This window comes from Phaenicophaeus curvirostris, chromosome 13 (genome assembly GCF_032191515.1).
Source record: "Phaenicophaeus curvirostris isolate KB17595 chromosome 13, BPBGC_Pcur_1.0, whole genome shotgun sequence".
Classification (NCBI taxonomy): Eukaryota; Metazoa; Chordata; class Aves; order Cuculiformes; family Cuculidae; genus Phaenicophaeus; species Phaenicophaeus curvirostris.
In genome coordinates, this window is record NC_091404.1 from 16576956 (window position 1) to 16601909 (window position 24954).

General features: G+C 35.1%; 1 protein-coding gene across 4 annotated transcripts in view; it reads right to left on the reverse strand.

The window, feature by feature from the left end:
* The window catches only part of DIAPH2 (diaphanous related formin 2), a 194115-nt gene that overhangs the window by 105244 nt on the left and 63917 nt on the right, over positions 1–24954 (reverse strand). For all 4 annotated transcript variants that reach the window (XM_069868009.1, XM_069868008.1, XM_069868007.1 and 1 more), the window contains 5 exons: positions 24178–24279; positions 22791–22885; positions 18427–18528; positions 13580–13819; positions 6101–6230 (listed from right to left, as the gene is read on the reverse strand). In XM_069868009.1, the coding sequence (XP_069724110.1) occupies positions 6101–6230; positions 13580–13819; positions 18427–18528; positions 22791–22885; positions 24178–24279 (669 nt within the window). The remainder of the gene's footprint in view (positions 1–6100; positions 6231–13579; positions 13820–18426; positions 18529–22790; positions 22886–24177; positions 24280–24954) is intronic.

Sequence of the window (24954 nt, forward strand, 5' to 3'; positions counted from 1 at the left end):
TTTTGCGACCCGTATAAATCCAGCATGCACCAATTTCCTCCTGCATCTGAACTCTCTGCCCAATATCAGTCTTTTCATGTAACTCCCCAGCTTTCTGTGACTGTAAGTAAACTGTAAGCAACAGTACGCTGCAGAATATAATCTTTATCAGTTGAATGTGAACTGACTTTCATCCTACAATAAAAATGTCACAGAAAATAAGAAAACGTCTCAATTTCAGAAACGTAACTGAAGTATTAGAGATCATCAGTGAGAACAGGAATTGTGCCCTGTAGCATTCTCCTGGCAACAAGACTATCTCCGTTAGAGCACCCCAGAAAATTCACCTTACTTTGATGTTAATTTCATTAAAATGTCTTTCAAGATCTCAAAAGCAGAGTTAATTCTGAAACCAGAGCTTATAATTACAAAATCAGTACCTATTATATGAGCATACCGAAGCACCCAGACCCAGGACTGTTCATTGAACATGTTAAATTCTGCTATGTTTATTTTAAAAGCACCTATTTTGCACTGTCACTATTTATCCACAGTCCAAACTTACTTGGTTTGCATATCAAAATAATAAAGGCATTCTGCAACTAACTGTGAAACAGCTAGGACACACCATATGCAGTGGTGCACAGGTGCAAGAATTGTAGAAAGCAAAGAATACAAAGAAAGACGAGCAAACTATGTGTTGTTACTAAAACACTCACCAGAGAAGCTGTTGAGCAACTTCATACAATAAACTTCACTTCAGACTCTCAACTTGTAAAAGGACTGTGGTTTTATAAATAAACCGAAGTGCAAGCCGTGCTACCAGAGGTGCAACAACCTTCCTAACATTGATGAAAGTGCAAATTCAAGAACAGGAAAGAAAGTAAAGAAAGAAGTAAGTGCTGCTCTGCAGCTTTCACCTCTCTCTAGCGGCTCATATTAAGAAATTCTAAATGGATTACACAATTTGAGAAGTAATTTAAAGCAGTCTTCAAATCTGAATTGGTTTAACTATAGTCAGAAATACTTAAATGCTTTAATTTCTTTAATAAGCAACCGCCAAGGAAACTAATTTCAACTATTCTTTAATTCTGCTCTTGATATTTACACTTCAGGGACAGAAGTAGATCCTTAAAATGCTTGCCCTACAAAATAACTTAGTTTAACGCAGAATTCTAATTGTAACTCCAAAACCCAGCTTTAGAATTCAGAACCACCATGACTTTGCATGTCACTCATTACACATTAGAAGATAGCAACTAAATAAATCCTCAAAATCTTCAAAGCCTCTTAAAGTTTAGCAAGCAATTTTGAATAGTGTAAACCAATCCGGAATCCTATAGAGTCTCCAGAACCATCTCTTTCAGAAATTGCACCTTGGAACCACAACACAAAAAAACACCTATCTGTTTCTCCTTCCCTGTCTTCTTCACTGATGCGTGTCAATGAAGGAAAACACATCTGATGAGAAAATTTTAACGTGATGATGCATAAGTTCCCATCAGTATGGCAATATATGCAAATACAGAACCACTACTAGAGAAAAAAGTCTTCTAGTATTTTTATGTACCTAGCTGTGTATTGACTACATTCAGAAAAACCCACTGAAAGAGCTTCTGCCATTTCAATATTGGAATTTATGTGAATGAAAAGAATGACAGAAGCGGCTATACAGTGCAAGATCGACTTTTGATTAGGATGCAAAATGCCAGCTTCAGATTCTATTATGGAGAGAAAAGTCACAGATGCAGGCAATAAATTTCTCACGCCAGAAGGCATTGTCTTTTTTATATCCACTAATGTGCCAGATTGGGCAAAATCTGTTTCAGCAATTGAAACTGTGCAAGGTGGAAAACACTGCAGATCGCTTCGCGAAAACACAGTTTCTTCTACTGCAACAAACTATAAAACTTTTGTTTGACAGAAAAATTACTACTATTTATAAGTATGCTTTAAATTGCTATACTTTAAGGTAACAATGGCATAGAATATTTTGAAATATTTTCCCCATTCTAAAATTATGGCATTAAATCACAGTAAAGTACCTGTACAGAATTTAGAAATTAATATTTTCTTACACTATTTTAATAATGCATTAAGCATATACGTATTTGCATTCCACAGTGCTTCGGATTCCTAATGTCCTTTCTAGGGAGATGCCTCAACCATCAGAACTGCATGCTTTTAAATTAAAGAAATAAATTTTTTGTGTCAACATGAGTGAGAAATCCATCCTTCTGTTATTAGTACTTTCTAGTCTACGACACAGACATAATACACCTTCCCCAAGGCAACCTTCATTTGATTTTACTTAGAATACTCTGCATTTCTTTTAACAATACTTTAAAAGAATTATTAAGTGCTACATGTTCATGTCAGGCACAGAATTCTGCACATTAACCACTAAAAAAACCTCATTATTTCGGGAAGCGACTTCGTTTTCTGTACTGCATTTAAAGTTAAGCTCAGCCATTTGCTCGGAATTTAGCAGTCCTGGGGGAGTCCTTCGTAACTCCTCAGCTAACCCCAAATCCATACACAGTGTGTACACATATAGTGTCACTTCACCTTGTTGTAACACGTCGGGAAAACTCAGAATGACCAATGACCAAGAACAGCCACCAACATTCTACATCCACCTGTGTCTGAAGTAAAGATCAATGGGACAACACAAGCTCACAGAACTTCACATGATCTACACAGCCCAGGAACTCCCACTCTTGGCAGACATATCAGGCAGGTAACTTAAGAGCAGCTGGACACAATGTCCAACCAACAAAGATCTGATGCTATTTTATTTTAAATACAGGCATGATGTTTAAAACATGAGCTGTGATTTACAACTGTAGCTCTTAAAAAATCTGAAATTAAGTTGTTTTAAGATACACAGGTAATGTTCATCCTCTTAATTTTATGTGTTACATATTTCTGATTTCTGGCAGGCTTGACAATCAGAGGAGCTGCAAGTTAAAAAATATGCAGTTTCTCCAGGAATTCCAAATGACACTTTTTACAATATGATTTTGTCTGCAAGTCCCAACCTATTTATCTGACTTTGATAAGGCACCTCTTGTTTTAACTTTGAAATTTTTGGTTGACTGAGTCTGCAGAAACTGAAAGGAATTTGTCAGGTGTTTAATAAAAATCAGATTATAAGATGTAAAGAGCAGATACTATGAAAAGCAGTAACAGCGGTAACAAAAAAGTGAATCTGGTAGAAACAGGAACTAAGGGTTGTACAGTTTCAGCTGTAGGGGAACAACAGCAAAACACTGCAGACTGGAGGAAGTTAAGTGAATATCACTTCCATCAGAGAATCCAATTTGCTGCAATCTTGTGATCTGTTTTTTGGTTTTTATTTTATACAGTCTGCTTCAAGTAAGGAGGAATGCCTTTCCAATAATCTCATGCTAGTTAATCAGTTTGACCTTTGCTTATACTTTCTTGAATAAAACTGTTTCTTCTTTTTTCCCTTTTCATAAACCTCTAGGTTGATCCTCCATCTTTAAAAAGATTAAATATTTTATTATACCTAATAACAGATTATTGAAAATTTTAGTACATGCATGTGCAGTTCACCTAATCCCATTGACCTTTTCATATTAAAATCCAGTTGTATGCTTTATCTGCCATTTGTTAAAAAAAAAATCATACATCTATTGTTCAGATGCTAGTTTTTTATTCTTTTATGAAAATTAAAGCAAAATGAGACTTAATTTTTATTTACACGGAACTGGGAAAATGTACCCAAGATTCCCAAAAAGCTGAATTTCTTAAGTCTTGTATTTGGCATTTTATGTGTAGTTCAAACTATGAGGCTGCCTTGTGCCTAAAAAGTAACAATTATACACCTCAAGATATCAGACTGTCATGTGTTTACTCATATTTCCTTACTTAAAATCCACAAAGGGATATAATTATCTGGTTGATTTCTTTCTATTTTATGTATAACTAAGCAATGTCAATGCCTTCATACCTGTAGCCAATTTTTTCCAAAAGATGTCTCCTACAGGAAAAGTAAACCTAACGGTCCTTCCGCAAAGCTACTGGTTTATAAACCACCAAACAACAAACACAACGTGAAAAGCTTCCCTTCCACACAAAGCACATTAGGAACCTACACAAAAATGACCACACACGACAGACCAGATGAACAAGGCAATTAAACCAAAAAGCACCATGGGGAAAAGTTCAAGCAAGCTGCACAAACCAAAAGATTCTGCCAAAAATTTGCTTTGTTATAGAAAACAAAGAAGGGCTGAAAGAGAATTTTTAGTTATTAAAAATGATCAGCAGTTCATGCTTCTGATAATAACGCAGTGCTGTTTATAGGAAGTGTAATGAGCTTTTATCTTTCAGAATGAAACAAATTTAACTGTAATAACACTATTTTCATTTATATTCTAAGCATCAAGATTATTAGAGACCTTGGTCCAATTAATATGCTTTCTCTTTTGCATGCTATAGATGAACTAAACCTTACTAACCCTTTTGGTTTAATTCGTCAAGTCAACTTATGGAACATCAGAAGCTTTGACTCAAACTATAAAAAATTCCAAGAGGCATGGTAAAGCAGTAGCCACAGGAAAAAAATTACTAGGAGAACAAATGTGCCTAATAAACCATAAGGCTTTGTAAAGAAATTAACAAGAGATACAAGAAAAAAAGAGATTAAACTTAAAAAAAATCACCTCCAGAAAAGAATTACCAAGTGATAGAAAACACCTCTGGAATTTAGATAAGATACCAGAAAAATTAATAGTAATTGTGTTTGTATAACATCCATAGCAGTGCTCACATGTAAGTAGCCAGCCAAATGCTATTTAAATGTGTACATTTATGTTTTTATGCACATTTCTGTATGTGAGTGTATATTATACACTGCAGGTGGTAATTATCTCCTCAGTCTCTATACTGTCTTAAAACACAATCCCATCCTCAACTCAATATAGGCAGATCAGTTCCTTTTTGTCAACAGGCATTCATGCCTATGACGTATTCATTAGCAAAGTAAAAGCGAAAAATGAAGACATTTAATCAAAACAAAATATAACTTCTATGCAGAAAAAAAAAATACGTGGAAAGGTACTTGCAAAGTTTGAGAAACAGCAAAAAAATGGTATGACAAAACGCATCACAAATCTGTGAATAAGCTGAAGATGAAACAAAAGCAAAGTTAGGGAATAGTTCATCAATCAACAAGTCCTCAGGGAAAAAAAAGAGTTCTGCTCTCCCTAGACCAAAGTTTAAAATAGAAGACAAACAAAGAAAACGATGGCCTAATTAAAAAAGTTTCTATTGAACTACTCCACTGAACAGAGACACTGACTGGTAACACTGAAATAAGGGAGTCAAAAATTTGTGAGAGGAAACCTGGGTAGTGAACATGTGTATCCAGCTTCCTTTCCCCTCATATTATTGTGCTTCCCCAAGTATTATTTATCTTATGATAAATCGGTAGTGCCAAGTCAAAATTAAACAGTTCGTGTTAGCTTCGTCAGCCACTATCACACAGTCCTTACTTCCCACAGCTAAGAAACAAGGGTGCAAAGCAGCACGGTGTACTAGAAATAAAAAAAGACTCAACAACAAATGTACTAAGTTTTGTATCAGATACACTAGGGTATGCTGCTGACTGACCAAGACTAAAATCAGTATTAGTCACTGACTGTACTGTCCAATTAAACTAGATAATTCGCACATAGTCTGGGAACTTTAGAAAGCTTATTCGTTATTCTGCATTCAAGTGTTAAAGCAGGTCTTAAAATGGGAAACATTCTGTGCACGTACACACACACACAAGTGCTCACTCTCAAGCAATAAGACTTCAAAGGCTTAATGGTAATTACACTGCTTAAAAAATTCACGTATCAGAAGGCGTGTACGTAATGCACTGAAATACGCTGTATTATCTCCACAACTTATTTCAGGAGAAGTTGCTTTATTACTGATTTTCCTCCCCTCACTTTTTCTCAGCTCAGCAAATACCAGAAAAAAAAAAATCCATATGGATTATCAACTCTTTCAGGTTACATAATCCTACAATCTAAAATTAAATGTTGGAAGCATTTAATGTCAAAGCAAACAGTTATTACCTTTAGGTGTTTATCTACTTGCTTACCTTTACTTGCACTCTCAACGTGCTGCAATTCATCTGGAAATTTTAGGATGTCTCGGTAATTCTCCTCACAGATTTCTGCTAGAAAATGCAATAGGGTTGTTTTCTGATCTGATGATTTAGTATCGCGAATCTAGAAAGTGAATACAGAAGAAAAATAAATAAATAACAATTTTTAGTAAAATGTTTAAATAAAGTGAATCTTGCAAATGTAACCTCATTAGAAAAAAAATTACCTACGCTGGTTGCCTGCAAATCAAACTAATGATTTTTAAAATGAAATTTTTGCAGACTACAAAGGGAACCTATTCCTATGCTGTACATGTGAAGAACAATTAATTGTGCTGAGAACAAGTCCTGAAGACAATCCATAAAGTTGAGATTTTAGCAACGCCAATTCAGAAGCCTGCTGTGACGAAAAAAAATAGCTGTGAACAGAGATTAAACAGAACAAACTTTAGTTCATTCCTCCAATGCACCCTACTGCCAGATTTCTAAAGGAAACCCTTTGAAATGTTGCATAGCTGGACAGCATGCTAAAAGTCAGAATTTGCTCTTTTACCAGTCAAGTTAAAGAAACTCCTTGTCATAAATCCCTAATTTCTTATTGCCGCAAAACCTAAAGCGCACTGCTTCATCCAAAAGACTTTCAGACATATTCTATATAGACGCATGAAAGAAATTCACACCCCCCCTCACTGGAAAATGAAACGGCCATGAAAAGCAAAGGTCATCCTAACTGCCAGTAAAGGAAATGTAGTATGGCCGGTTTTATTATATAAAAAGCTGCATGAAAATTGTGCACAGTGTGAAGAGACAAGTAATTGTATATTTTCCCTAGCCTCTCAACTCCAGAGGCAAGTTTTAGTGGTCCAAAATAAACCTTCAGGTCTTCTGGAAGGTGATAAGGCCTTCTGTTTTCCATTAACCTAAGTGCAGTAGTTGCTAGAATAATTTTATTACTTTCAAAAAACAATTGTTAAATAATTGTTAAAACACAAAGCTAGCGGCAAATTTTCAAGTAAACATATATACTTGTCGTTAAGTCCCTTGGCAGAGTGCACGTGTGTACAAAGGAACATGATGAGCTTAAGAAAATTAGAAAATAAACTTAAATCCAAATTTAGTTTCTCCATTTTTATGCAGACAGACAATGAAAGTATGAGTTGATTGAAGATTTTGTAGAAGTAGAGATTATCCCTTATTGACAAAGGCAATAGAGACTGTAGGTGTATGCAAGAGTCTGAGATAAGCGTACTTGACTTTTTATAAAGAATCAGTATTACAAATATATCTGTAAAGGTTTTTTAAACCGCATTTTACTAACTCATCTAGTACAGTTCTTACATAGAAGTAAGCTACAACATACACAACAAATGAAATCAAGGATTTATTTAAGAAGAATACATAAATGTGCGTATAAAATCTCCTATTTGTTTTCTCATTCTCTAAATCACTAGAAGTTCTAATTCTATAATCCTCATGACAGGCTCGCCATCGATGTTCAATTTAATACAGGCCTTTCAGCTTTAAGGATTACCCTGTTAAGAATAAATGAGTGCAGGCAAAAAACAGGCTTTTAAAAATATAAGGTATTTAGGCAATTAAGAAAGCAATTTAATTCATACTGATTCAGTGATTAAGGACTAAACAATGCCCGGTAATTGTATGCAGTTAAAAGGTTTTAATGTCCTACGTACATAGAAGTTTTTCCAACTTGAAAAAAAATCATAGATTTACCAGCTAAACATCTGCATGGTAAAAAGAAATTGCATTTCAATTTATCTGTGAACAAGAACTATGGGATTTGCAGTCTTTGATCTCTCTGACATCGTCAAGTGGATAAAGCATTTATTTTTTTTCTAAATGGACAAATTTATTTTGCCTCCAGATTACCACTGGAACATGTTTTGTCACCAAGAGTACCCATCATATTAACAAGAGATAATACTAGCACCTGCTGAGTTGCTTAAAATCTGTAGAAAGCAGTCATTCATATCTTAAACTACTGTGTCTAATTCACTTCTTTGGCCCAATCAAGAAACAAGTCTCAGTTAACACCCATCCCTGTTTTCAATACGTAAGAGACACAATGAGTAACATGTAGCTCTGTCTGAGCTTCAGAATCCACATACATACTTTAAAAATCAAGTTCTAAGCCTACTACTATAATGAGAAGATCAAGAACAATGTAGTTTAGTGGATATAATTTAAATATAAAAATGGAAACGAAAGACAAGAATCAGAATGCCGACAACACAGCTGCATCTTTACATTCTCTGTATTCACAGAGTATACTTATATTCAGGGTAAATTTTTGTCTCCTGTCTTTTTGTTCTTGGGTACAATTTAGCATTTTTTACATTACAGTCATATTGTAATAAAGTGAAATTTGTTTTTCTTATATCCAGTTAAACTGTTCCTTGTTCCATTTTATGACCTCCGTCTCTCATTCTTTTGCTGTACGCTTGGCTAAAAAGCCTGGTTGCACCTTTACAGTAACTTATTTGTTCTTGGAAGGTTGCTAACAGATGCCTCCAAAACCTCCTTTCTAAATTCTCTGAGCCAGACAAGCCCTTTCCCATGACCCTTTCCTCAGTGACCTGGCCCATGACCAGCTTGGTGGTCTTCTACTCAATTTAATCAACAAAGTAGAATTTTGGTACAGAATATTCAACCCCATTCTCCTCCTGCAACCCAGTAAATCCTGAGTTAAGGGCAAAAAAAGTCACCACCTGTCATCTCTTGACTACGCTCCTCTCAGTGAAGCCCAGGACTTGCCAGCCCTCACTGATGCCAGGGCACAGCACTAACTTGTTCTTCCACTAAGACTCGAGGTTTTCTGCAGAGCTGCTTCCCACTCTCGAGACAACACTTCTGTGGCAGTTTAAGCCTGTCCCAAGCACAGGGCTTGACACACAGCAAATCACAATGTCACTGCATTAAGTACAAAACTGACTTTACAAGACTAATAATGGCCTTCAGCATGAAGATAAATTATCTTTTTATAAACAAGAGCTCTGGAAAAGGGCAAACTTAAAATGCTAGACTTAGAAACCACAGCCTCTGTTACATTAAATGTTAATAAATAGAAAATCAAGACTAAGTATGTAGTTTCAGATAAGACTATTTAAAGAAAAAGCTCAGGCAGCTGATGTTTAGTCAATGTCTTTTGAACTGAAGAAATGTCTTATTTGGGTTAGCACACTAAAAGCAAAAGATTGGGGAAGGGCAATCAATATTTTTCCCTCCTTCTTTTCATTTTATGCACTTCTATTTGCCACTTTCACAGATGATAATTGCAGCTGAGATTTATAGTAAATAGTGATTAGATTTTTTTTTTTCCAATCTGGTGACTGTTAAATAGTTCTTAACAGTCAACTGAACCAGAAAGACGTACTTCAATGAAATATTCTATAGGTTCTAAATTCCAAGTGATATTAAGGGTTCATAAAGGAGCAGAAAAAAAAGAAAAATAACAGCCATTTCACAGCCTTATCAAGAGCTCCAGCCTCATGACTGTAAGTAGACAGACACAGGCCAGTGCAAAATGGAAAAGGTGGACTGCACGAAGGGTTACATCTTTAGAAATAGTCAAGGATTTCCTTGCCATTGACCTAGGTATGTTAAACAAAAAAACAAACCCAAACAAAAGAGGTAAAAAGAGGGATTTTTCTTCCTGCCTAATAAATATACATACTGGAAAACCAGGGTGTTGAACGTAAAAATCCCTGTCTTTCCCAAGTATTTGCATTATGGCCTCTGCATTTTCATCTTTTTAACTCTCAAACTATTACCATACTAGAGAAATTTTAATAGTTCCAAGACTTGCTAAACCTACAAATTTCAACAACAGTTAGTTAATTCACGATTTGGAATACAAATAATTGCTGTATTTCTGCATCTTTCATAGTGTTAACATGCTGCAATATAAAGGCTTTTAGAGAGCAGTGTCTGCATATATGGCATGTGCAAAACATGAACAATGCACGGCACCAATTTAAGGCTTTCCAAATTTATTCATTTATAAAGAAGACACTAAACACTGTGGTATGAAAACCGTCAAATAAAGGTTTGGATTCCATGGCCTTTCTTTATCAGAGAACCAGATTCTGGGAATAATACATTTAGTAAGGAAAGAAAAAAAAAAATCAGTAGATCAGTGAGTGTAGCCTTCAGAAAGCAGCTTCCAGCTGAATGGAGAAGCATCAATTTGAGTGGTCAATACTATTGGATTCATTGTTTGAGAAAGGATTAAAGAATAATGTACACAGAGCATAATATTCAGTGCACACATTCAAATCAAGTAATAATATAAAAAAATAAAATAAGAGTACTGTGTTTAAGTTTGCAACACAAAAATAGCATTTATAAACAAAAAATTACCCATTACACCTTGTATCTCGGTAAAAGCATTTTAAAAATGCAAATCATACCATAACCCAATTCCAGATTTTTTTTTACAGGTATTTTTTGATTAATTTTTCAGGTGTGAGCTTTAAACGTTACAGCTTATGCCAGGAAAAACTTCTATGTTTTAACTACCACTAGAGTGACACTTTATTATTATAACTATAAAAAACCCCACTTTCTACTGATTTAAGAGATTAAAGAAATCTTCCCCATTTTAACAGAAAAGGGGTTGGTAGACAGTAAGTGTACACTAGTCAGTAATATTCAAACTATATAACAGCCTGTCTTGTACTATTTGCACTATTTGAACAAGAAGTTACATAGCATTACTTATTACATAAAATACACATCAATCCAGCTAGAATTCTACAAAAGCTTTAATAAAACAGAGGAATGGTTGCTGTTAGTCTTTACATTAATTAGCCACAAAAAGAGCAAAAGTTGTACCTTACATAAGCCTAAAGCTTTCAATTAAATTTCTGCCTGGCATAACTTCATAGAACTGAGGGGTCTCCTGTCCTCAAGAGGAGACTGTAACTGCAATAATAGGGTGCAGAACAGCAGCTGGATCATTTGCACACGTTAATAAAACACAACAACTGGTAAAAAATATTTACTTTTAGTGTAGTATCACAGGAGCATCCCTGAATTTTACTACTTTTTCGGCCCTATCTGTATTTTCACAGAGCAATCACTTTCACTTAAGCAACCACGAACGCTCTAACACATATATCAGAGCAGCTGCTACTGCTTGCCAGCCTTGATACAGCGCATGAATTCTAATGTCGATCCCTCTTATTTGAGCCAAATTAAGTTCTCTGTCTTCTGCCAAAGGTTGTTTACAAATCATTTCTTTCTTCAATATCATCATACACTGCAATATAACATCCAGAAAGATAATCTCTTTTTAAGGATTTGCAATTACTATGCAGGCATTGGCTGTCTAGCTACAACCAGACAGGTTTGAATTCATGCTTTCTTTTCTTTGTTTTGTTTACCATGATTTAATAAAACTTCTTACACAATAGCAGATTTCTATGTACAAAGTTTCCAGCTCTGGTTTAAAGCATATTTATTTTAAAAAAAATAAACATGTATTCTAGATCAATACTTGCCATTTATTTGTTTTTTCCAGATCATGTACGTAAGTACAACATCTACTGATCAATTAATTTTAAGATTTTTCAAAGACTACAAAAAAAAAATCAGTGTGTAAATCATTTTCTTGAAAAGTAAATTCAACACATTTGGCTACTGCATTGAAACATCTGTGTGCACTCTTGTACTCTGCACACAGACATGTGTATACATAGATATTTTAACTTGTTGACAGATGTTTGAAAAAAATAATTAAAAACTCTCACAATGGACAGAAAGTCTGACATGAACAGAAAGCCCACTGACATTAAAAATGGTTTCAAACACTGGCCTAAAAAAAGAAAAGAAAAAAAAAAAAACAAACTCAAAAACTTACAAACGTTAGGCCTTTCAAAACCACTGATTAAATACCCACTGCTTTGATTCCTCTTACCCTAACACAATTTCTGGTTATTTTTTTCTAAGACATACTTTATTTCAGGCAAATCACCAACAGAAACAGCTGACTTGACATTTAGACATCACCTTATAACAAAACACACCCAGTACCTAAATACAACAGCACACAGCACTGTCAATATCTTACTAGGGAGAACATTTAAGTATTTTCTACGATCTCACTGGAGTGGGGGAGAACACTTCCCTCAAACAACTAGCTCAAAAGGAAAAGAAAACCCACAAGAGATTTTGTTTCTGAGGGCAAGGCTGAATTAAATAGTTATAGATTGTTGTTTGTTATTTTAAATGGAATTTAGCTGTAAACAGAGATAGCTATGCTTCAGCAATTATTCAGTTCAGTAGAGGACAATTTGAAGGATTAGTCAATCTACATTAGCTGTGTCAACATCCATGGGATTTGCATTGACAGCAATTTATAAATCTATCACCTGGAGTGCAAGAACATCTTCCCAAATCTATGCCACACTACAGTACCATTCATGCACGGTCATTATTTCCCCTCCCCTTCAGTAATAAGTAATTTTTCACCTAAGCTGTTCATTTACCTTTAGATTCCACTCCTACCAAAAAGAAAATGCAGTACTAGATTAATGACAAAATCCTTCAAATTCACCTCTCTTTAAAAAAGCTTTTAAAGAACAAAAGTTATTTCTCAGGTGATGTTTTTTATTTCACCAGAAGTTAGCAACATCTTTGTATTCAACTACAACATGAAGAAACTCTCCCTACTGAAATATATCAGATCAGACTTGCTGTGCATTTGAAATACTATCCTACCCCTCCAAGGTTAAATGTCTATGAAGTATACCCCAGATTTCCTCATGGTGCCCAAAGAAGAGACTTGAAACAAATAAGTTACCAATTGTTCTGTAAGATTCATGCCACCTTCTAAAAAAGTCTGTTTACAAATGTTGCACTCATTTATTTCAAACATACTTTCAAAAGTACTTCACTGAGATGATGAAGTTTAGATCAATGACTTACACATTTTACTATATAAACAAACAAGCACTGCACATCTGGCTGCTACAGATTCTGAAGTTTTCATTGCATCCCATATTTTGCCACCAGAAGTGAAGTCAAACTGAGGATACCCATGTCCACCTTTTTTAATCCCAAATACTTATTTCAATGACACTGCTCAAGAGATGGGAAAGAAAGGCAAGTAGCTAGAACCATTTAATATACTGAGAGTTTTATGTATATTTTATTGACAAGATGACAGTCAATCAAATTTAGATCAAAGAAAGTTGTTCTACTTATATACTCCAGAAAGACTCAGAACAGACTTTGAGTTAAATAGCTGCCTTAAATCATCATTGCATCAAGAAAGACAGCAATAGCAGGAGACCATCCTGGAAATGTTTATTCTATACTTGCCTATCCACTAATAAAAATGGAGGTGCGGTCAGTAAACAACACTGACTGAATGTTCTTCCCTGTTTAGGGTACTTTCTCCTATGTTATGAGTTTCATGAATCCACTCTTAGGAGTTTTATAGTTTTACCTTACCTTGCAAAGAAAGCTGATATTAAAACCAAGAGACTGCGCGTTTCTGGAGCCAGAGTTCATGTAGTTTCCAAGGAACAGCACTAACTCTAATAGCTTACTGAAGCTTTCACTCTTCTTCAGCTCTTCACAAGCCAGTGTAACTGCCATAATGTCAGGTTTGATATTGTTTACATGCTCCTCAAACATAAGCTTGAAAAGGATTCCATTAAGACGAGACCGCAACATTTTCACTGAGCTCATCTATGAAATAAGAAATATTAGATCAGAACATAAAAAAACCAGAAACTTACTTTGACAAAATAGCTTATATTATAAAAACAGTACTGTGCAGCCAGGAAGACTACATTTTCTGTGTATTTTCATTGCCTGTCTTGTATTTCCAGGCAACTGTACCTGCCCACAGGTATTTTTCCCCAAACTATTCACTTTGTCTGAAAAAAAATTAGTGCAATGATGTATTTAAAGTAAGAGTGCTTGTGTTACCCTAACCACTTAACACGTGAATTCCAAACTCTCTGGCAATAAACACACTGCCATAATGCTTCCTCCCAGCAAAAGTAATGCCATTTCCACCACTTAATAAGAACCAAAGATGAGCCTGAAGGTATACCCGGCAAATATTTGGTCACATCTCCAGTGAAGTTACATTTGAACTCTGATATTTCCCTATTTACCAAAACTAAGCTTCTCAGCTTTCATTCCTTCAAAATAGTACAACCTCTCAAGTGTGTGCTGATACCACCACAAACACAAGCACTCCCATCTGATTAAGCTAAAGAACTATACTTTCCATTTTCAGACAGCCTTACGGAGTTAATGAACAGCTCTCAACTTGCTCTTGGTCATTGGGAGAGCAAAAGGGTAGAGACACAATGAATTCTACGGACCCTTGCGTGTTTATTTCTGCAGTTTTTAATTAAAATGAAACCCAACCTGAGTCTTCCAGTTATTACCTACATATATAGCAAATTCTGAAATACATAACATGAATCCTATCAGTATGGCATCAGCTATTTTAAAGATACACTATGGTATATATTTGATGCTAAGACTTTTCAAGTTTATACCACCAAAAAAGCCCCAATTTCACTACCTCAAAGAATAATTGGAAAGGACTTGAAAAGATTATCCAATACCAACTGCCCTCCCGTAGGCAAGGACACCTCCCACTTGATCAGATTGCTGAAGACCTCATCCAACCTGGCCTTGAACACCTGTCCCCCAACCTCTCACCCTATCAGTGGTGCTCCTGAAGCACTTTGTCCCCTGGAAAGAAAAGCTTTGTTATATAAAAAAGCTATGTTATATAACAGATCTTGGATATTGAAACAAAGATTTTTATGCGCTCATGATTCTGTTGCCCAAAGCTTTACCATGGGTCTTGAAGGAATCATATTTTTCCCACCAGTGCTATCTACCAGCTACAGCAGCAACAACTTCCACAGGAAAGACTCGGGTGGCCTGAATAATGAAGAAATCGCTAAAACTAACACAAATATGAAAGCACTGCAGATGGTCTCAGACAATTGATACAATCAGATTGGAATGAGGAAAGAGGAAGGGATCAAAAAAGAAACATTTCAGCATAACTTGCAATCTTTTTTTATACTTCTCAATTGTCATAACTTTCTCTGCATTCCTCTACAAGCCAACATCATGTAAAGCCTTGAAATATTATTATTCCACTCATTCTGTATTTCAGAAATATCATACTGAAAACATCTGCCTGGAAAGGCTCTACTTTCACTTAGCTGCAGTAGATGGAAATTAAAATTAATCACATAATTTGCTCTAACTTTTGCAGAACAACCTCTTACTACTGATTTTGCTCAAAATGTCACAGAAAATTTTCAAAAGCTTTAGGTCCTGAAAATCAGGTTCAACAAAACATGTACAACCCAGTGGGATTTAAACACTTGTGAAGAATAACCCTTTACAACACACTTCAGTCAGTTTGAACTTTCATTTTTTGATGCTGTGAGATGCCATGGAACACTGACAATTTGTTTGCTTTGCTAGGCAGTTTGACTACCAAATCAGCAGTATGTTTTAATTAAATTTGCTGATCTGCAAAACATTCAAAAAGTATCCTGACAATTTCATAACAGCTGCTTTGAGTGGGTTGTTTCCTTAGAATCCAAAACATTTTTATATACATTATGCTCTTGATGAGCTGATGACCACAAATGCTGGTTTATTTCCTCCTTCCTGACACTGCCTTGGTTTCTCTTTCATATGCAGGTTTCCAAGTACACGTGTTCAATGGCTGATAAACATAATGAACTCAGAGCTATCTTGTGCAAATAGATAAGGTGCAAAGATCATAGTCACTTACCAAAAGGTCAAATTGTTTATAGTTCTACAAAAGCATACTGTCAAAGGCATAAACAAAACAACAAATTCAAAAAGGTACATGTAGCAGCAAGCATTGGCTTCCACATAAACAATTAAGCAGCAAGAAAATAGGTGGTACTTTTCCAGCTAACTGTAATAACTGGACTGCATGCCATTATTTCCCCTTCTGGGCTTTCGTAAAGGTCCTTGTCTGAAATCTCTGTCTAATCAAGTTCTTTATTCAGTTCTTGATTCTTTGTTATCATCATTCAATTCTCAAGTCCTGTATTAAAGCTAGGATCAAAGGTTATTGGAGAAAGAGGCAAAAAGCACAATTAAATTTGCCTCACTTCCTAAGGAAAAAAAAAATGACATTCCTATACTAGAAATTTGTCTACTTACTCAGCCGCTTGCCAATAAAATATTTAACAGTTGCCTTTTTTTTTTTATTTTCCTATCAATGCTCTAGAAAGGTTAATTCTTCAGCAGCTCTAGAAATTAGGGTGAGGCAAAAGAAGAAGAAAATAAATTCATTTAAAATGACTGAATGACTCTAAACCAATGCAGCTGCAATACACTTGTACAATTCTTGCCGGTTCACCTGCCCTCAGCAAGGATTACAGCTAAAAGGGTTACAGAATCTGCAGCTACTCAATTAAAGTTATTCCCTTCCATTAACAATGAAATCCTGACAATCCAGTTCTTCACAGCTGAAGTTCTGCATTCACTAGAAACCAGCAACATCCCCTCTTAGGCTTTTCCAGTACGCACACCAGAAACTGAATTCTTCGGTCTGTGCCAGTCATTTATTTTGTTGATTCACTGAAAAGTTACTAACTGAAACTTAAATCACTTTCTTGAAGTGTTAATGTTCTTAACTGGAGTTCAAAACTCACAGTTGGTGGTGAAGAGAAGTGAGTTAACTTAGACTTTAGTTTGAACACCACTAGTAGCACAAAAGATTGGATTTTTTTCCAGCCCATCCTCTGAGGTCATGGAGAATGATTGGGATGCACACTTTACAGCACCGAAGGGACTTATGCTTTTATCAAACTTAATGTTTAATAGCACTAAAACTGCAAGCCAGTGTCCTTACTGAAGCTGCGGCTCTGCCAGGTCATAAAAAAAAAAAAAAAAAAATGAAGTCTCCAGCAGGAGTTTTACTTTTGAAAACTAGAGAACATTCTACCTAGCTTGTTTAATGTTAAACAGCTGATTCAGTTCATCTATTCTTCTTGCTCTACTTCAACATTAGTGCAATCTTTTCTTTATATGAAGTCATGTTGCCTTTTTTGATCCTAGGATATAACTTCAAAAACAGTTCCACTAATTAATTTGGATGTATAATTGATTTTAACATTTCATCTAAATGAAAATGCAATTCTAATTTTCATTTACATATCAGCTGAATATTAAGTTACTCTCTTCTAAGTTCATCATTAACTATGTATGTTTTTTCTACACAAATGTTAAACAATTTATTCCAAATTGTATTAAATTTGAGGGGCACAGCGATTAACCATTTAACATCTCTTGATAACTAAGGCACCTAAATTTATATATATATAACAGTCTTTCTGTCTTCTGTTCCTAAACAACTTCTTCTTAACATCAAGGTTAAGATTATTATTAATGCAAAACTCTGAAACTAATTCAACACAACAAAAAAGGTCTCCAGTCATGTAGGGAGCTTAAGTTCAGGTGTGTTTCTTCCACTTTACTGGACTTATCTAAATCAAAATTGCACACAACTCCAGCATTTTAGTAGTAAGAATAGTCGAATAAGCAAGCAAGATTACAGAAACTTAGCCCCTTCATAAGGCAAAACACCATTTTTTGATGTTTTCTAATTAACGTTCCATTAAATTCCTTCTCAACTGTTTGTAGTTGGTCACTCTTTAAAAGAGTGTATCAACGAAGAAGTGATCGTTAGTATATTAGTGCTGTCAGAAAATAAGGACGCTTTAATGACTTCTTCAATACAATCAAGTGAAAAAATCAAGGACCTTTTAGTTTCAATCCAGGAGCAACCATAAGTCTGGTAAGTGCACGACTTAAAAACATGACATGAGATGATACAGGCATAGTAACTATTTCAGCTATTCAGTTTTTCATATCGAAGAAGTTGTCAATGCCATTGTGTCTCATGAATTCTTGGAAGTTTAACCACTCAAACCCATTGTGTCTCATGAATTCTTGGAAGTTTAACCACTCAAACCTAGCGAGTTCTCCATAACTGTTCAACAAACATACAAGGCAAGGTAGTCAGACAAAAGACTTCGTCTGGCACAAAGTGCCTGTTGCTCAATTCCATACCATAACTCCTCCCAGAAAAACATTTAATATGTATTTACAGAGATTTTTAGATTATTGCTCACCAAAAAATAGATGGCAATTCTCCCTGCTGCAGGAGTTGAAAAAATACCAACCAAGATAATTTAAACCTAAAGTTTTTCTTTTTAATCTATTTAATAAAATAGAACCCTCCAATTAATTAGTGCACTAATACGTACCACAACTCCAAATTGTTCTGGCTCAGCAAGATCATTATATTCATCCTTTAATTCGGCTAAGGCATTGAGTTCTTTCTGCTCAGGAAGATTCTTCACTAGATTCTAAAACAAACAAGGCATTATGTTAAATTTGTTATATTAAACTAGCTGAGATCTGAAAATAACACGCTTAAAATACCACAACATGGAAATGCATGAAGAAATTATAGGAAGCTTATTTTATTTACACAGCTTTAACATTATATAAACAGCAAAACAAGCCAGTAATTATTTAATACAGACGTCAGGTCCTCTGTTAAGAGGCTCTAATTTGAAGAATGCCTTCTCAGTATTAAAGTTAGACAAAATTCTTTGATGCTGTCAGGCCCTGAGGAATTATACTCTATCTACAAGCTTTTTTTTTTTTTTTTTTTTCTTCTTGCTCATTAAATATTAATCAAGAAATAACTGGTCTTAGTAAAATAAGACATAACTACCAAAACAAATTTTATACATTCAAAACAGCTGTGCACAAACATCACTTAAAAATACTTCACAGAAAAAAACGAGCAACATCATAAAATTGCACGGATCATCTGAACAGCAAATACAATGGAACTCAGCAAAATGGATAACTTGCTTGAAATGTTATCCATGTCCCCTAAGAAAATTGTATGGTTTAGTATATGATCTTCATGTCTGAAAAAAAATCTATGCTAAAAATATAAAATATTAAGGCTGAAGAACACTTCAAAAAGCAAATATGGTGTAGTATTTTGGATACTGGATGTGGATCCAAAACTCTGGAGTTGCTTAGAGACAAGTGTGATTCTGTGGTATTTCAAAGGGTGTTGAGTTGCCTGAGTTGCAGGCACTTACCTACAGAAAAGAGGTAGAGACACCTTCAAGATCTAGGCAAACACAGAGCCCAGCCTGCTTTCCCAGGGTGGCCCTTCAGAAGATGTGGGGGCAGGGGGTAGTTGGTGGTCTAACTGCCTAAGTACATAGCAAAAGCAGGCAACCTGTTTCTGTATGCTGGATCATTTATAGATATTTAATACACATACAGGGGCCAAAGAGGTAGCGCATTTTTGTCATCAATAGCTTACGAAAAATCAACATGACATTTGCCCAGCTCCACAGTGCAATGACTCCTGTCCCAAACAACCAAGGTAAAAAAATGTCTTCACACACTAATCATTTTTTCATCTACACAAACATACTGGGTACTGAGGTATTACAGAGAAAAGGGGTAAGTCCACGTTCTTCAACAAGAACCTCTCGGGTTTAGAGGTTCACTTCCAATAAAGTATCCCTGGAATAAGCAATTTTATAGAACTTTAATTATAAGACAGATATTAGATATAAGATAATTGTGCTACACGTAAAAAATGAGATCTTTTAATGCTTTCTGCTGCGCTAGTTACAGAGGTAGAATATTGTAGAACACGATCCTTGAAGTTCTTGTGGTTAGGTGATTAGCACATCAGTTTTCCTCCCCTCCCACCAGAAAAGTGTCTTGTCATGTCTTCCCATAAGATATGAATAAAACAGAAGAGACAAGCACAGTGACACTGTCAGAGAACCGATAATGACTGTTTAGGACTGTGTCACAAAAAGACTGCGATACGAAAAGAAAAAGAAGAAAAAAAAAAAAAAAAACAACAAAAAACACCCCAAACTTACATGCCTTTAAAAATTAGGAAAGCAACGAGTGAAGCTTATTTTTTTCAGATAAAATCTTAACTGGAGGAAACCTGTACTATTAGAGTTACATGTCTTATTTTTGGAACATACCAATCTTGACATCACTCCTGCAATGTTCGTATTCATTAGGAGAATTTGAGTACTGATCACTGCCAAGTTTGATGAAGTAGGCATCAAGGTACAATTTTCAGAAACGTATCAGTCTAATTTGTCAAACTGGCAAGTGATAGCTACCTTAATTCTCTTAGGCTGAAAGAATCACACATTCACCCATATTAATAAGGAGAAATAAACATGACAAGCAGTCTCATACAAAGCATCCCTTGCCAAGTGCCTCAGTAGGAGGAGTTCAATATACTTGACAGAGACAAGCATCAGGTTCACCTGGATGCCATACAGTTAAACCATGGCCTCCTATTTATACCTAAGTGTGTTTCCTTTCCCATTAACCCAAAACTATGTCCGACAGATACCTACTTCAAAAAACAAAGCATCTGCAAAATATTATTGCTCATTTGATTGACTGTTTAATATTGGTAAAGATAAAACACATCAACTTATTAAATAATGGAATTGTTTTAACCTATTTTCATCAGGTACACTATTTACCAAATGCTAACGTCAAAAATTTCACTGTATTTCTCAGAAACGTATATTTAATTACACATGAATAAACTTATGGTCTAAAGCTAACACATCAAGCCATTTACTCTTGGCTTCTAGGAGAGTTTTGCTCTACTAGCATTACAGCTCTCCATATATATATAATAATTAGATATGTTTACTTTCATTAATAGTACTGAATAACTGAAAAAGAAGCTAAAGTGTTGAGCCCATACTTAAATTCATGTCAGTGCTTTAAGAAATAGACTTCCATAATGTATTTATAATGATGTGGTTTTAAATGAAAATAAGGTAAAATAAAAAGAAGTACAAATCTAAGTTTCTTCTTAAGACACTGAAACTATCAATGACTAGTCTCTGTCACAGTGCCCTAATTCTGCTAAACATGGCATTAGACAACTGTTATGTTTACAAGAACTCACCCTCTCAAAGACGCACTGGGAACTGAGAATATTTTTTCCTACAGTGTTTTCCTCAAGGAAGAGTTAAAACTTGATATAGACTATCACGTACTCAAACTTATTAATCCAATTAATTTCATTAAATATTCCAACATAAGTTTGAAATGCAACAAGAAATGAGGACTTGAGAAGCCTAACTGTAAAAGCAGTTTTCTACCTGCTCAGTTACATTACACCCATTTAGCTTCCGATCAGTAGTAATAAAAACTGTTAAACTGGTAAATTAGTTAATAACTCAGAAGATTAGAATAAAAATAAGCCAGAGTAGACTGAACATGAAATAGATTATACAACCCACTTACCCAAACACATTTCTAAGACCGTCTTTACAAACAGAGAAGGAATCTCTTCCGGGTTATCAGCTCAATCCCCCTGCTATTAGAAGCCGCTCTGTCACTCTATCCCCTTCAGAAATGAGCCAATCTCCAAAACCTCATTTTTTGAAGATTACAGGCAGTTGAGATTGTAGGTAGTTGCATTCATGATGAATTCATACACATTTATTCTGCTGTTAACACTGCCTTGCAGTTATTCATCTTTTCCTCCACAGTGCTCATGCACATCACTTCTCTATACACAGTTATAATGTAGTCGTAACCCCTCTCAGCTATTTATATTGCTAATCTAATCAAGCCAATCTTTTCTAGCTTCCTTCTATAGACAACTTCTCCATCCTTCAATCATCTTAAGTAGTTTTTAAGTTCAGCTTCTCCATCTCATATTCATTTTTGTTAAATATACTGAGTATTTTAGCCGAGTTCTTAGAATTCCATTATTTGAAAGCATAATAATTCTCCTCTCTACTGGAAATATTCACCTGATATACCCTGCAATCACATTTGCCTTTGTTATGATGCACTGGATCTCACTGGGATTAAGTTCATTTTCTTCACAGCAGCCCATAGGTGCTGTTTTGACTTGTGACAAAAACGGTGTTGATAACACACCAACGTTTTAGCTCCCGTTGAACAGTTCTTGTGCAGCTGTAAGGCCTTCCCTATTTTTCATTGTGCCTGCAGACCAAGGGTGGGCAATTTGTACCCCCCTGACTTGTCAAGGGCACCAGAGCAAGGTGCTGGGACTGGGTGAGGGCTTAACTGCTCCACCACTGTGGTAGCCATATTCAACCTGTTGAGCACACACTTCTTGTCAAGAATAAACTTCTTCAAACCGATAAAAAACCATTACAACAGTGGCTTACAGCATTTTGGAATTAACACGTAAGATAATGCCCTTATAGCTATGCCTAACATATTATGTCCTATGCATTACTCACCAGTCTAAATCTCGTAAATGTTTGTCTTTGAAAGTGAAAAAAAAGGAATTGTCAGGTATTTCCTTTTGAAGGGAAAACTTCACAAAGTGAGAGATTTAAAAGTACTTTTGTTAACAGTGTCTTTTAAAGACAGTTTTAGTGCTATATGTGACCATATGCAAAATCACAAGCGAAATAAACAAAACAGTAAACACAGCTGGTAAACTTGTAGCTGTTATCCAGGAAAATCTACAATATTCTTAATCTTCAATTTTTATACCTTTACAGCATTTTTACATGGAAATAAGCTATGAACAAAATCAGATACTTTCACATACCTGAATCAAGGATTCACTCAGCTTCTTTTCATCAACCTCTAATATTATATTTTTTATTCCTTCATAAGGCAAACGGAAAGAACCCAAAAATATTGCTGAAATAGAGTAATAAATAATTAGAATCAAAAAGTTCAAGAAGATTGACATAAGAAGGCAAACTTCATTTCTAGCAACTAACTGAAAAATCATCTTGATCCAAATTAAAACGACTCACAATTAAAGCATCTATACAGAACAAATGCTACGTGAGGCACACTACTGCAGTTCGACACAATGGATTTCATTCCTAGGAAATGAAACTGACAGCACTTAACTGTTTAATCAGCCTCACTTGCTCCCTAACAGTGTTACTTATCTCTAGCAATAAAGTCCTCTTCTTCTGAATAGCACCATCTGCATTACTACTCATCCTTACTCAGCCACTAGAAGACTATTACTTGGTGCTTTCAGAGCCACGTATGAATAGCTGTACGGCATTTACCATTAGCCAGATGATATTCACATGACATGCTAGAAAAAATTGCATGTCAAAAGGGTAACGAAGAGCTGAGCAAAGACAAAAAATACCCTAAATCCACCACATTTCTGAGTAACTAAACTTTTATGAGAGATAACGCCTATTGCACACCTCTCAAGGACAGAGTTCTGAAAGCTATCTGATCTCAGGATTTTGTAACTTCTCAACAGAGCCCCATTCAATAAACTACAATGTATTCCTAATACAGACAAATCAGTAAACCTTGGTAATAAAGTGTTATGCATTCCCCACTACTAGTATGGCTGATTTTCTTGCGTCCATGTTTTCAAAACTTGAAGTCATCTATCGCTTCTGTCAGAGTTTGTTTTCTGCTTAAGAAAACGTGCTCATGGATGTGGTAATAAACAATGCACAGATTTGGTTTTACACACTTCATTTGCCACAGGCAGAGCTGGACTAGCTATGTTCTATGGTATTTCTAATTAAAATAAAAGCATCTACTGCTCTTAGTGATTAATTTTCCTCCATAATTAAACAGAAAGGAAATGAGTTAAAAAAACAAAGGTGGGCTCTTTTCCTCAGAATTTATAGCAGTAGTTTTGCACCTAAGTTATCCTTTCTCACCATATTTTTCTCTTTAAAAGTCTAACCCCAACCAAGCTCTATTTCTCTATTACTTTAACCAGAAGGAATCCTTTGAAACGGCCTCTCAACCCCAATCCACAAAACCGACAAACACTGTCTTCCCAAGCTGCATAGTGAATTCAAACTATATATAGAATCACTTCTCAACTTAAAGCTCATATTCACCTAGTTTTCAGAAAAAGAATGTTGCATATGTAAACAAACAAAAAAACAGTTGTGCATGCACACACTATTTATTCACCTACTGCATTTGACATCACTTACATAAATTTTGTGCTGTTTTTCCATCCAAAACTCTTAATTCTTTAACCCTTTTCTTTGACTGAACTGTTTTCTTTTCTTCTGATTCTTCTACTGTCTTTTTAGCTGGAAAGAATGTGTTTATTAAATTACAATCCATTATTAGAACTGTTCAAACTTAACAGACTAACAGCAAATCAGCTAGAAAGCCACAGTAATGCATCTATTAGAGGCAGCTATTTGAGGCACTGCCTCAAAGTACAGTAAAGCATCTAACGAAACCAAGCAAATGTTTAAAATTTGGACGAATATGAAATGAAAATATTAATATGAAAATGACCAAATTTCCAAAGCATTATCAAATTATATCTATACATCTTAACACACACTTGTTATCTTCAGCTCCAGTTTACTCCTCACACTTCTATAAACACAGTGATTTGTCATTACCTCTAAGTGCGTGAGTGCCCTCTGTTGAAAAATTAATAACTTGAATACTATTTGAACTTCTTCAGCCAAAACCAGTAAGATAAATCTTCTGAGATTTATTATACAACAGAAAGGCTGGGTTTTGCTCATTTTTTATGCTGTCAATGGTAAAGAACTAAGTCAAGTAAGAAGATACCATATATTTTCATCTGACTTATTTTTGTTTAGCAAGGATCACATCACTAGTAATGTGCTAATGAAATATTTAAATTCTACACTGATTTTGCATAATTTAACATAATTAATTTTAAGTATTAATTAAATAAACCAATTAAGAAGTAGTTATTTCCTTTTAAATATCACATAACATAT